Source organism: Myodes glareolus, chromosome 7 (assembly GCF_982192425.1).
Source record: "Myodes glareolus chromosome 7, mMyoGla1.1, whole genome shotgun sequence".
Classification (NCBI taxonomy): domain Eukaryota; kingdom Metazoa; phylum Chordata; class Mammalia; order Rodentia; family Cricetidae; genus Myodes; species Myodes glareolus.
The window spans coordinates 54,551,618-54,564,196 of NC_142032.1; the positions used below are offsets into that span (position 1 = coordinate 54,551,618).

General features: G+C 38.7%; 1 protein-coding gene across 3 annotated transcripts in view; it reads right to left on the reverse strand.

The window, feature by feature from the left end:
* The window catches only part of Atl3 (atlastin GTPase 3), a 36,413-nt gene that overhangs the window by 7,800 nt on the left and 16,034 nt on the right, over positions 1 to 12,579 (reverse strand). For all 3 annotated transcript variants that reach the window (XM_087908150.1, XM_048458500.3, XM_048458502.3), the window contains 4 exons: positions 12,437 to 12,575; positions 2,928 to 3,055; positions 2,298 to 2,354; positions 949 to 1,020 (listed from right to left, as the gene is read on the reverse strand). In XM_087908150.1, coding sequence (XP_087764276.1) covers positions 949 to 1,020; positions 2,298 to 2,354; positions 2,928 to 3,055; positions 12,437 to 12,575 — 396 coding nt within the window. The remainder of the gene's footprint in view (positions 1 to 948; positions 1,021 to 2,297; positions 2,355 to 2,927; positions 3,056 to 12,436; positions 12,576 to 12,579) is intronic.

A 12,579-nucleotide genomic window follows, 5' to 3' on the forward strand; every position in this document is an offset into this window, starting at 1 on the left:
GGATTAATACTAATCAGAAAGAACAAAGATACTCTTGAGAAAGCTTGGTCAGAAATGATTAATAACCAGACACTGGGAGGCTGGAGAGATGGCTCAGCAGTTAAGAACACTTGCTGTTCTTGCATACAATCAAGAGTTCAGTTCCTAGCACTCACATGAGAAAGCTCACAACCTGGAACTAGAGCTCAGGGGATCTAATACCCATCACTGGCCTACTCAGCCATCTACAGGTACAAATATACACATTAATAAATAATAAATCTTAAAAGAAAAGAAATAACAATCATGATAGCACACATTTACAATCCAAGCCTCAGGAGAGGATTGTCATGAGTTTGAGACCAACCTGAACTACTTATCAAGACCCTGTCTCAGAAAAACAAAAATAACTAGAAGATTCCTTCTAATTACATAGAAAGACTCTTCTAGTTCCAAAAAAAAAGAAAAATTAAATAAAAAAAGTAATAATTAGAACATCCCAATTACCAGGATGACCTGAAAAATAGCTTTACGTCTCATCATCTTAAGATACATTAGGCAGGGACTGGAGAGAGAGTTCAATAGTTAAAGGAGGGGTTTCCCAGACAACCAGATTACATTTCCAACACTCATGTTAAGCCATTCACAACCACCTGAAACTTTAGCTTCAGAGGATCCAACACCGTCTTCCATGAATACCCACACATATGTGGCATACATTCATAAGATTCATAAGTGAAGACAAACCTTTAAGGCACATTGCTGTGCAATAGCATTAGTAAGGTACAGGCAGTACAATCAGACATTTAAAGCAGTCTCCACTACACAGTGATTTTCAGGCCAGCCTATTACATAAAACCTTATCTCAAGCAAAAGGGATACATTGAGTAGGATAAAGTTTGGGTCTCTGAGGTCAACAGTCATGCTCAGGAGATAGACACTCCAGGGGAAAAGGTGTTACCAACATACCTCCTCCATATTGCTGTAATAAATGTCTTTGGCAGAGGCTGCAGCTGCCAAATTATTGGCTTCAGCAGTAGCCTTTTAAGAAAGAAAAGTATGAATTATAAATACTTCTTGAAACATTTTCCCAGAAACAAAGCAAAACATCCCTCTTCCTATTCCCATTCTTCCTTTTTTAGCAACCTGTCATTATTTACATTTCCATATAACTCAACTGTTAAAATACAGACTCTAGTCAATTTTTGTGCCAAAACATCTATTCTGACACTTAATCTTTAGCATAAACCAAACCTCCAAAACTCAAGAATATACAATTTCCTTTACTTCAATTTCTAATAGTGGCATACTTTGAACTGGAGATGAAGCTCGGTGGTAGAGCACTTACCTAACCTATAAGGCACCTGGGTTTAATCCCAAGAGCCTCGAAAAGAGATAAAAAAAAAAAATCAAAACACAACAAGGGGAGCCGGGTGGTGGTGGCGCACACCTTTAATCCCAACACTTGGGAAACAGAGGCAGGCGGATCTCTGTGAGTTTGAGGCCAGCCTGGTCTACAAGAGCTAGTTCCAGGACAGGCTCCAAAACTACAGAGAAACCCTGTCTCGAAAAACAAAACAAAACAAAACAAAAAACAAAAACAAAAAAAAAAACACACAAGGGGAAATTTTTCATTATACTATCAATCACAAGGTCACAAGGTCCAACGATTTTGCTACTAAAGAAATGATTATTTAGGGGGCTGGAGAGATGGCTCAGAGGTTAAGAGCATTGCCTGCTCTTCCAAAGGTCCTGAGTTCAATTCCCAGCAACCACATGGTGGCTCACAACCATCTGTAATGAGATCTGGTGCCCTCTTCTGGCCTGCGGACATACACACAGACAGAATATTGTATAAATAATAAATAAATATTTTAAAAAATATGCTGCTTTAAAAAAAAGAAATGATTATTTAACAATAAATACCCACATATTTAGCATCTGAGAAAGAAGCTGTTTTAAACAAATGACCAATGAATCCCAAGGACAAGAGCCAGAAGTTCTACCAAAGTAAAGCACCAATGACTTGAAGCGGCTTGTCCTACACAGCAACTATGCTTCAGCTGGGTATAGCAAAGCAGTGTTCCCCAAGTCTGCCATGAAAGGAGAGCAGCCCCAAATGTATCAACTGCTCTACAGAGAACATAGCTGAAGCAGAGGATACCCACACTTATTGCAAAATGTGCTCTTAAAAGTCAAGGTAAGGCTATAAAAGAAAAGGAGTAGTCTCACTCTTGTCTTCAAGACTGAGTTGTGTCATATCTGGGTCAATTCCTGCAATTAAAACATGTCATTTAATATACCAAAGAATTTATTACCTGAAGCATGGATTTTGGGTGAGGCAGATCTTCTCCTTGGTAAATTTTAATATATGCCTTAAAATAGAAACATAGAAGTAATCACAAAAACACAATTCTAAAGTATTTTGCTCATGTTTTAAAACAGTGCGACCACACAACTGCATTTTCCTAAAACCCTAGATCAACAATCAAGAATTAGCAGAAGCACAACACACTTCTGAGTGCATGTTAGCATTTTTAGTTATCTGAAAATACTCTCAAACAGCACAAGCCTACCAAAGCCAGGATTCCAATCAGGCCCCCATGCACAATGGTCTCACCATAACCTGTGGGCAGAGACCATCACCTGGAGATAGTTGCATCCCATTTACACGCATCGCCTACTCACAGCAATCTCCTAACCACCTCCTGTTCACACCATCTTCCTTGAAGACACAGTAATGACTAAGAGAGTACAAAGAACATCATTTGGTTCTTATGCCCATACTGCCACCCAGTGGCCCACTCCTGGAAGGACACTAACGTCGTAAAATGCCTCTGACCATCTCCCCAAGAAAACTACTAATATCAAAATCAACTTTGCAAAAAAACAAAAACAAAACAAATAAAACAAAAAAACATAAATTTAGAACTAAAATTCATATTTACCTTAAAATATTCCAACAGTCCCCGGCAAGTGACTTTTGAGCCATTGATCTCCTTTTCCATTAACTTAGATGGGTTTAGTACATATGGTATCAATGCCTGCAACTGCTCTTTAAATTCACTTGCAATATCTATATAAAGAATCATAAAGAAAGAAACAAGAAACCAAAATGAGTAGAGTACAAAACAAAACCCTTGCAGAAAGGGGGTGAATAATGTGGAATTCCCCTCTGTATGCTATGAATATGTTTTATTACCATTGGTTAATAAAGAAGCTGCTTTGACCTATTACAGCAGAGCAGAATATAAGTAGGCAGAAAAACTAAACTGAATGCAGGCAGATGCTATGTAGTGCCAAAGGAGAAAGACACCAGAAACCTTACTTGTAAGCCACAGCCTCGTGGCGATACATAGATTAATAGAAATGGGTTAATTTAAGATGTAAGAGCTAGCTAGGAATACGCCTGGACCACTGGTCAAACAGTGCTGTGTGACTGCAGCCCCCATTACAGGTGAAGACTATTTTGCTATCTTTTGGCTGCGGCCAGGCTGTTGTCCTAGTGCACTTACATTTGTACTCTCTTCCTGTCACATGTAAGTCCTCTCCAGTTCAGAGCAGAATAAGGAGAATATCCTTATCTAGCCAGGCAATGATGATGCACATCTTTAAACCCAGCACTTGTGAGGTGAGTTCAAGGCCAGCCTGGTCTACAGAGTGAGTTTCAAGACAGCCAAAGGTATACAGAGGAAAAAAAAAAATCCTTATCTTAGTTTTCAATTCTGGGATATTTGGTCTATTCCCTCGATTTTTAAGAAATTTCTTGGCCTGAGGCACAGAATCCTGACTATGAACTCAGGAGGTCTGGTTTCAAATTTGCAATCCTCTTGTTTTTGCCTCCCAAGAAAGCATAACTTCTTAAAGAATTAAAAAAAAAAAAAAGGAGCCGGGCAGTGGTGTTGCACACCTTTAATCCCAGCACTTGTGAGGCAGAGGCAGGCGGATCTCTGTGAATTCCAGGCCAGCCTGGTCTACAGATGGGAGTTCCAGGATAGCCAGGGATACACAGAGAAACCCTGTATCGAAAAACAAAAACAAAACAAAGAATTAAATAAGGTTCAAAAACAAATAACTACTACACTTGCCCCATGCCCTTCCTGCACCCCACACTATCCCTTAAAATAAACAGGAAGTCACTATTTATTCCTTTGTCTCATTTTTGCTAAGATTTTTGTCTTAAAAGATGAAGCTATTGCCTGGTGCTGTGACTCACACCTATAATCCCAGCAGAAGCAGATGGAAGAGGATCAGGAGCTTAAGGCCAGCGTGGGCTACATAATAAATTTGAGACTTTTATGAGCTATAAATTGTCTCAAAAAAAAAAAAAAAGAGTTGCTGGACAGTGGTGGCACATGCTTTTAATCCCAGCACTTCTGCCGGCAGTAGCAGGTGGATCTCTGAGTTCAAGGCCAACCTGGCCTATAGGGCTAGTTCCAGGACAGTCAGGGCTACACAGAGAAACCCTGTCTCAAAAAACCAAAAACAAACAAACAAACAAACAAACAAAAACTGCACTCAAGGAGTACTTCCTGCTATTTACTTCTAAGTATCTCATCAGTAGCTCCCAGGCCACCTTAATGTAAAAAGACTATTATGTCAGAAAACTGACTCTTTGTAGGTTGCACAAGGTTCTCAAAGCAGATTCTGGGGATTCATCAAGTAGGCAAGGTGCCCTTTCCTCAAAGTAAGAATAAACAGATCTGACTATGAAGATGTAAAATTAATTATCAGAAATATCATTTATATAAATCTTCCAATATCTTTATGAGGTTCCAACAGTCAAATGAAAATAAAGTTTTGCCCATATCAAGACACTCTTCAGCACTCTATAAATTGTTGACAGAGACTGCACTTTCATTTCCCAGCCACCCAGACCCAAAATCACACAAAAACTATATTAATTACAATACTGTTTGGCCACTGGCTCGTGCGTATTCCTAGCTCTTATATCTTAAATTAACACATTTCTATTAATCTATGTATAGCCACAATGCTGTGGCTTAAAGGTAATGTTCTCGCATCTTTCTCCTTCGGCAGTTACATGGTGTCTCCTCGACTTTGCCTACTCTCTCTATCCTATTCAGATTTTCGGCCTGGCTTTACTCTGCTAAGCCATTAGCCAAAACAGCTTTATTCATCAACCAATAAAAGCATATACAGAAGGACACCCCACATCAATAAACCTAATTATAATATGAAAAAATGAACCCATTAAGTTTTAAGAAATAAAAAGATGAATTATTAATCTCATACTTAAGAGATTAGAGAAGGCTTAACAGTTTAGAGAACTGGCTCCTCTTCTCCAGTTCCAGAGGATCCAATATCCTCTTCTATCCTCTGCAGGAACCGCACTCATATAGTGCATAGACACATGTGCAAGTAAAACATGTAAACACATAAAAGTTAAAAATAAAAATCTAAATATCTGTACTTTAAATCTTATTCTGAAAAAAAGTATAAAGTAGTGGACACACTATACTGTTCTACAGAAACTTGTTTACATATGTGAAACTACAGAACCTTATAAAAAATGATATTTCATTAAATACCTTTTAATTCTTTGGGGGAATTTTTTTTTAAAAAAATGTATGTGTGCATACAAGTGCATACATGTTTGTGTGTAAGTCAGAAGACAACTTGTGGTAGTCATTCTCATTCTACCACGTGAGTCTAGGCTTGGAGGCGTTTATTTCCTGAGCTATCTCTCTGATCCTCTTTTTAAACGTGAGAACATATTATCTATTTTTAACCATTTTATGTTTTCAACTTTCATTATACTAAAGGACTATTTCAAAAACCAAAGATTAGTTATTTCATGGACCCAAAAAGATACAGACACTAAGATTTAAAGATCTCATACTACTTATGCCTCTATTAAGGCAATTCCAAAATAACAGCTTTCAAATCATAAAAGAACTGTCTCAAGACAATCAGTTCAGTCACTCATGACATCAAAAAAGATTAAGCCCTAGATCTGGTTAAGGAAACAAATAGCTTCTGTAACGATCGCCCTGCTCCAGCGAATAGTTTTCTTTATGCTGATGACATAGTCATCCTCCATATGATGAAACGATGCCTCAAAAAAGCAGTTGATCCTCTACCTACAAGACACAGCAGCTTAGCTTCTATGACACCAAGGCTAAGTTCATATTTGACCTGAGATTACTACAATCATACTTGGCAGCAGGTGCTTTTGAGAAGACCTCCACCCGTCTGCCCTCACAGCTACCCCGCCTGCTTCGAGGAATCTCCGTTGTGGCCAGGTCAAGCTGTTCCCAGGCCAGCATAATCACCCTGAGACTAGATGGGTCCCTGATGATGAGAAAACAGGATACCTATAGTCAGATACTTAGAGGTCAGCCTTCGCCAACAGAAAGACAAAGGGGAACAGGGAGCCCAGAGTGTGCTGAAATGAGCCTTAACTGATTCCCATATATATTCAAGATAAATAGACAACCCTGTAATCATATATTTCCCTTACCTGCCCCTAACCTGACCCCATCTCTTATCTGAAATGTTTCCCTGACTTGCCCCTAACCTAACCACATCATTTTATCTGAAATAACCACTGAGAATGCATCCGCTTCTGTAAACCCGCTTCTTGCTATATAATCAACCCCGAATTCAGCCCGAAGGCTGTTGCGTCTGCCAGGCGCCTGTGTGAATAAACTACCTCTTGCTTTTGCATCCAGTGTGTACTAGTCTTGGTTCTTGGGCATCGTAGTCCCCGAAGGGAAAACACCCTAACCGGGAGTCCTTCACCTTTACCTTCTGAGTCACCCCCACATGAGTTCTACTTACAATCACAATAAAGTCTACCACATGTGGTGCCAGATATAGTGGCACACAGCTACAATACTAGAATTTGGGAGGCTAAGGCCATCCCTGGCTACCTAGACTGTTAGAGGCCAGCTTGGACTCTGTGTCTTCAAAATTTTTTAAAAATTGTGTGGCTTTCAGGTCAGTCCTAGCCAAATATTTACAAGTCATTTTTTTTTCAGGTTAGCACTTATTCTTCACTGAAGCTCCTCAATAAAGCCAGGCTTAGAGGTATATGCTGGAAATCCCAGCATTAGGAAGCTGAGGTAAACAACTGAATTCAAGGTTAGCATGGGCTATATAATGAGTTCTAGCTCATCCAAGGACACAGAAAGACACTGTCTCCAAGAAATGGGTACAATATGCCTCAGGGTACAGCATGCTTCAGTGAATAAAAGGCTTTTGGCTATGCAAGTCTCATGATCTGAGTTTAATCCCCAGATTCCACCAAAGGGTAGAAGAGAATTACCTTCACAAAGCTGTTCTCTGACTTCAACAAGCTTATTTAAAATTACAAAATATCCACCTATAAATCTAAAGAATAGTCACTTAATCTAAAAGTATAGTATTGCTTGGCAACAGGGATAAAATCTAAGAACTATGTCATCAGGTAAGTTCCTCACTGTGCTAACACGGTCTAACACATATGTAACAAATCTGTATCGGGCAGGCATGACACACATGGGATCTATAATCTCTGGGACCATTTTGTACAAAGGCCATTGTTGAGTGAAAAGGTGTATAGTATCTGACTACACTGTACCTCTTTAAACAGACACAAACAGCAGACTATTAACAGATTTTAAAATTGAGGTTAAAAAAAGGAAAATTATACTTTTAAGTGTTTAAGATACACAGGTTTCTCTGTGTAGCCTTGCCTATTTTGGAACTCGCTCTGTAGACCAAGCTGGCCTCGAACTCAGAGATCCTCCTGTCTCTGCCTCTCTGAGTGCTGGGATTAACAGCGTGCTCCATCACCACCTGGCAAATGTTTTCATTTTTTAAAGTACTTGTAAACTAGGCAAGATGATACTAGTCTGTAATCCTAACACTGGGATGGATAAAAAAGGAGAACAGGTTCAAGGTTAGCCTGTGTTATATAGCCAGTTTGAAGCTAGTAATGACTATAATACAAGCAAGACCCTATGTCAACCAATACAGTACAACTTAATTTTTTGGATCAGATATGCAATTCTTCAATCTTCTTACATTCAATAATTTATCCCTGACTCCTTTATGTACATGTACAGAGATCCAAATATCTACCTAATTATTTTTAATAACTGTTTTATTTTGAAACAAGGTCTCCTTTGCAGCCCAGGTTGGTCTCAAGTTGGATGCTCCTACCTCTGCCTTTCTGGTGCTGCATCACCAAAACACACCTGGCTAATGACTGAACTTGACTTAATTTAAATACTCTGTGTTTAACATATCATAAATCAACTAATTCCTTGTAAGTACACATTTGATTTGAAGTTATCCCTACCAAATATGTATCTTTGAACACAATTTTTACCCATTTGGACAATTTCTTAGGACAAACTCTTAAAAGCAGAACACTAGATCCAAGAAAAAAACATTTAAAATTCTGATATCACCAAATTACTATGCATTAAAACTATAACACAGTCAAGTGGCAGTGGTATACACCTTTAATCCCAGCACTCGGGAGGCAGAGGCAGGCAGACCTTTGTGAGTTCAGGGTCAGCCTGCTCTACAGAGAAACCCTGTCTTGAGGAAAGAAAAAAAGAAACTATAACATACTAACATATTCCTGTTATTCTGATTGTTGTAATGACTCACATATTTTCAAGAATTTAGGTTTGGGAGTTTGGAGATTACGGTCTGTGTCTGGGTTTGGTCTCAATTTTGTGTTTGATTGCTTTTTGGTTTTTGCTTAATGCTGAGGATCACACTCAGTGCTTTATACATGCCAGGGAAGCCTCTGTAAGTGAGCTACATATCTCCAGCCCTTCTTGGACTTGCCTTCTCATATGTAAAAAAATAATTAATTAATTAATTAATTAAACCCTATTTTATTTTATAATTCTATTTTGAGGCTATTCGTGGTGGTGTACACCTTTAATCCCAACATTTCAGAAACAGAGACAGGAATATCTCTGTGAGTTCATGGCCAGCCTGGTCTACCACAGTAAATTCCAGAGAATAGCTAAGTGAGACCCTGTCTGGTCTACCACAGTAAATTCCAGAGAATAGCTAAGTGAAACCCTGTCTCTAAAAATAATTTTTAAAAATATGGTTCTATCTTGAATGAGGGAACCAAATGGCTCCTAGTCATGAGACTGGAGATTGATTGCTTACACTAAATTTGCTCCTTGTCTCATAAACATAAACAGTGTGAAACCACATACTTCCGGTTTAGTGACTAAACCATCTGTAAACTCTGTGTAGACAATGGAGTAAACATTTCTCTCCCTCCCGAGAGAGAAACCACTTTTTGGATCTTAAGTTCTCCTTATTAGAGAGAAGAATAACAAGATGCTCTGTAGCATGAGCTGAGCTACGGCTTAGTTAAAAATGAAGAAGGTTCAAATACAATATGGAGAAAATGGTAAAGTCATTTTTATTCCAGTACTTGACAAAATACCCCACTGAAGTTCAAAACTTCTACCATTATACAAAAATAGGTCTCTCCAAGTGATGTTATATCTTCTCCACCAGTAGCAAATACATTAGGCAGAAACATGTAACATGTAAGAAAAGTGTTAGCAGCATTATCATTTGAAAACCTTAATCTTTTCACCCATCTGATAAACACAGTTTATAGTTTAATCATTTAAATTAGCACTCCACAAATATACAAGTAATTTCATGATTATTGTGTGTATTTTATATACACAAACTCTGGTTTATCTTTATGTACTGGCAAGGATTTGTACACAACCATAAGTGTGTTTGTATTGGTTGTTTTTATTGAATATACACAATAAGAAAGCATAAAAAAAAAACCCAGTGCCTCCTTCCCAAACACACACCCATCTGTAACCTCAGATTGTGATCTTACTTGGAAGGTATCCCAGCAAACGTGATTCACTAAAATAAGGACTTAATATGGCTCTGAGGGGGCCTTAAATTTAGTGATGGGCTGGTAGGAAGAAGAAGATACGAAGAAGACAGCCATACGACAACAAAGAAATTAGAGGCACAACCATTGTCAAATAATGCCAAGGATTGCCATCATCTCCCAAGGGCCAGAAAAGAGGCATGGCAGAGGTTCTCTCAGAGCCTCTATAAGAAACCAGCCACTGGGGGCTGGAGAGATGACTCAGTGGTTAAGAGCATTGCCTGTTCTTCCAAAGGTCCTGAGTTCAATTCCCAGCAACCATATGGTGGCTCACAACCATCTGTAATGAGATCTGGTGCCCTCTCTGGCCTGCAGGCACACATGTAGGCAGATATTGTATGCATAATAAATGAATAAATATTTTTTAAAAAAAGAAAGAAACCAGCCACTACTCCACACGTCTAGCTTCCTGAACTGTAAAGGAACACATCTCTGTTGTCTTAAGCTGCCCAGCTTGTAGTACCTTGTTAAAGGTAACCACAGGAATGCAAACAATGTGTATCCCAGTAACAACACACCTTCAAGTCACAGTCACACAACTTTTAAAAACTGTCTACTTTCTAAATAAAAATGTTAAAATGAAACTGAGTTTTAAAACAGTAGGCTTTGAAATATTAAAATGCTGTAAGATAGGAAAGGCCATTTTTCTATGTGTATACCTAGTAACCTGAGCTCCCCATGAGACAAGGCACAAAAAGTTACTCTGAACCATGCTCCTGAACTAGGTGTAGTACAACACATCTGAAATCCCACCATTCAAGGAGTGGAAACAGGGGAATTGTTCAAAGTTCAAAGCCAGGGTGGTCTACATATCAACTCCCAGGTAAGGCAGGGTTAAATAGCAACAAATAAAAATCCAACAGCTTAGATTTTATAAAAATTCAGATAATCATGAAGCACCATAACACTGAAAGAACATTTTCAGCTGGGCACAGCGGTGTATATCTTAATTTCAGCAGTCAGAAGGCAGAGAAGAAAAGTTCAAAGTTACTCTTGGCTACCAACTGAGTTTGATGCCAGCCTGGGCTACATGAGATTCTGCCCTTTCAAAAAATAAAAAGGAAAAAAATATATATGTTATCACTACACACACACACACACACACACACACACACACACACGTGTGTACACACTGGAGAAATGGCTTAGTAGTTAGGCATACTTGTTGCCCTTGCAGAGAATCCAGGTTCAAGTCTCAAAATCCACATGGAGGCACACAACAATCAATAACTCCAGTTCCAGAGGATCCAGACACTTTTCTGAGCTCTGCAGGCGCCAGGCACACACATGGTGCACAAACATACAAGCAGGCAAAATACTCATATACATAGAATAAATCTAAGAAAAGAATGTTAAGTATCCATTCTTAGTTTATGTATGTGTCGTTGCATGTACATATGTTATGTGTACTATGTTCATGCCAGTACCCAGGCAGGTCAGAAGAAGGCAGCAGATCCCCTGAAACTGAAGTCACAGACAATTGTGAACTATTTGATGGGGGGGGGGGGGGACACACGGACAGACGGACAGACGACAGAATCGAAGAGCACTCTAAACTACTGACTTATCTCTTTAGCCTTATGTCTGCACATTTTGACAAATACATTATTCTTCTTAAATTAACTAAATAAAAAAATGAAAACTATGTATTTCATATACACTGAGACTATTTTTAAAAGGCAAGTTGCCCTGGTAACTCAACAAGTAAATATTCTCTAAAGACTTCCTTCAAAAAACAATGAAGGACTATTCCCATGGTACGAGCTTTAAGGCACCAGAATCAGGACGTGAACCTCTGCCCCATTGCTTTTAGCTGAGAACTTTCAGTGAGTTGCTTAACTTTCCTTGTTTTCACCAGCTTGAGATAAAAGAAATGATGTAACTTCATGGAATTACTGTGAACTTAGTTTGAAAGCACTTGGCACAACACTGGAAACACAAAGGGACTGTAAAGTTGGCAGCTACTATTATCAGAGTTTTAGGGAAAATTAAGAGACTCTGATCAGCCTATAAACAAACTGCTTAACAAGTATAAACTGTTGAGCCATTGGTGACTCAAGGCCTCCAGGAATAAGGAACAAAATAAGATAATGGTACCCAAGCATGCTGGTTCTCTAACCTACCAACAACTCAGAAATCCTGACATTAGCCCATGGCCCAGCATCAGATTTTGAAACAAACACAAGTAAGTTTTAACAGTAACTTAGCTGTCTATCATGTACTTTTCCTGAGGAAGATAATTGTACTTTGAAAAATATTGGATGTCTTAGCTTTGTCTTCCTTTACTCCATACTTTGATCTCTTTTAAGGTGGGAACCATAATATGTCTCTTGGAAAGATCCCTGAAGAACATCATCTTATTTCCAGTTTGTGAAACAGGCAAAATCCCTCTGATGGTCATAGTAAGTCAGGAGCAAAATCTGAGTTAGTCTAATGCTACTCTCTTTATGAAACCACATTTGTTCTCATAACCATCCATTTGACACTTACTGTTCATTATGGAATTTCAAAGATCAAATCATATGTACAGTAACAATGTCTGTAACACACCTTTCAATTTCCCATCAAAGTCAGGGCTTGTGGCCACCTGGAGTCCTGGATGTGGTAAGAGAAAACAGGTAACATCCGAGAAACATGAGTGAATATGATTTCGAACGTTCTGAATTTCTTCATGTTGATGTTCCTTCACCTGC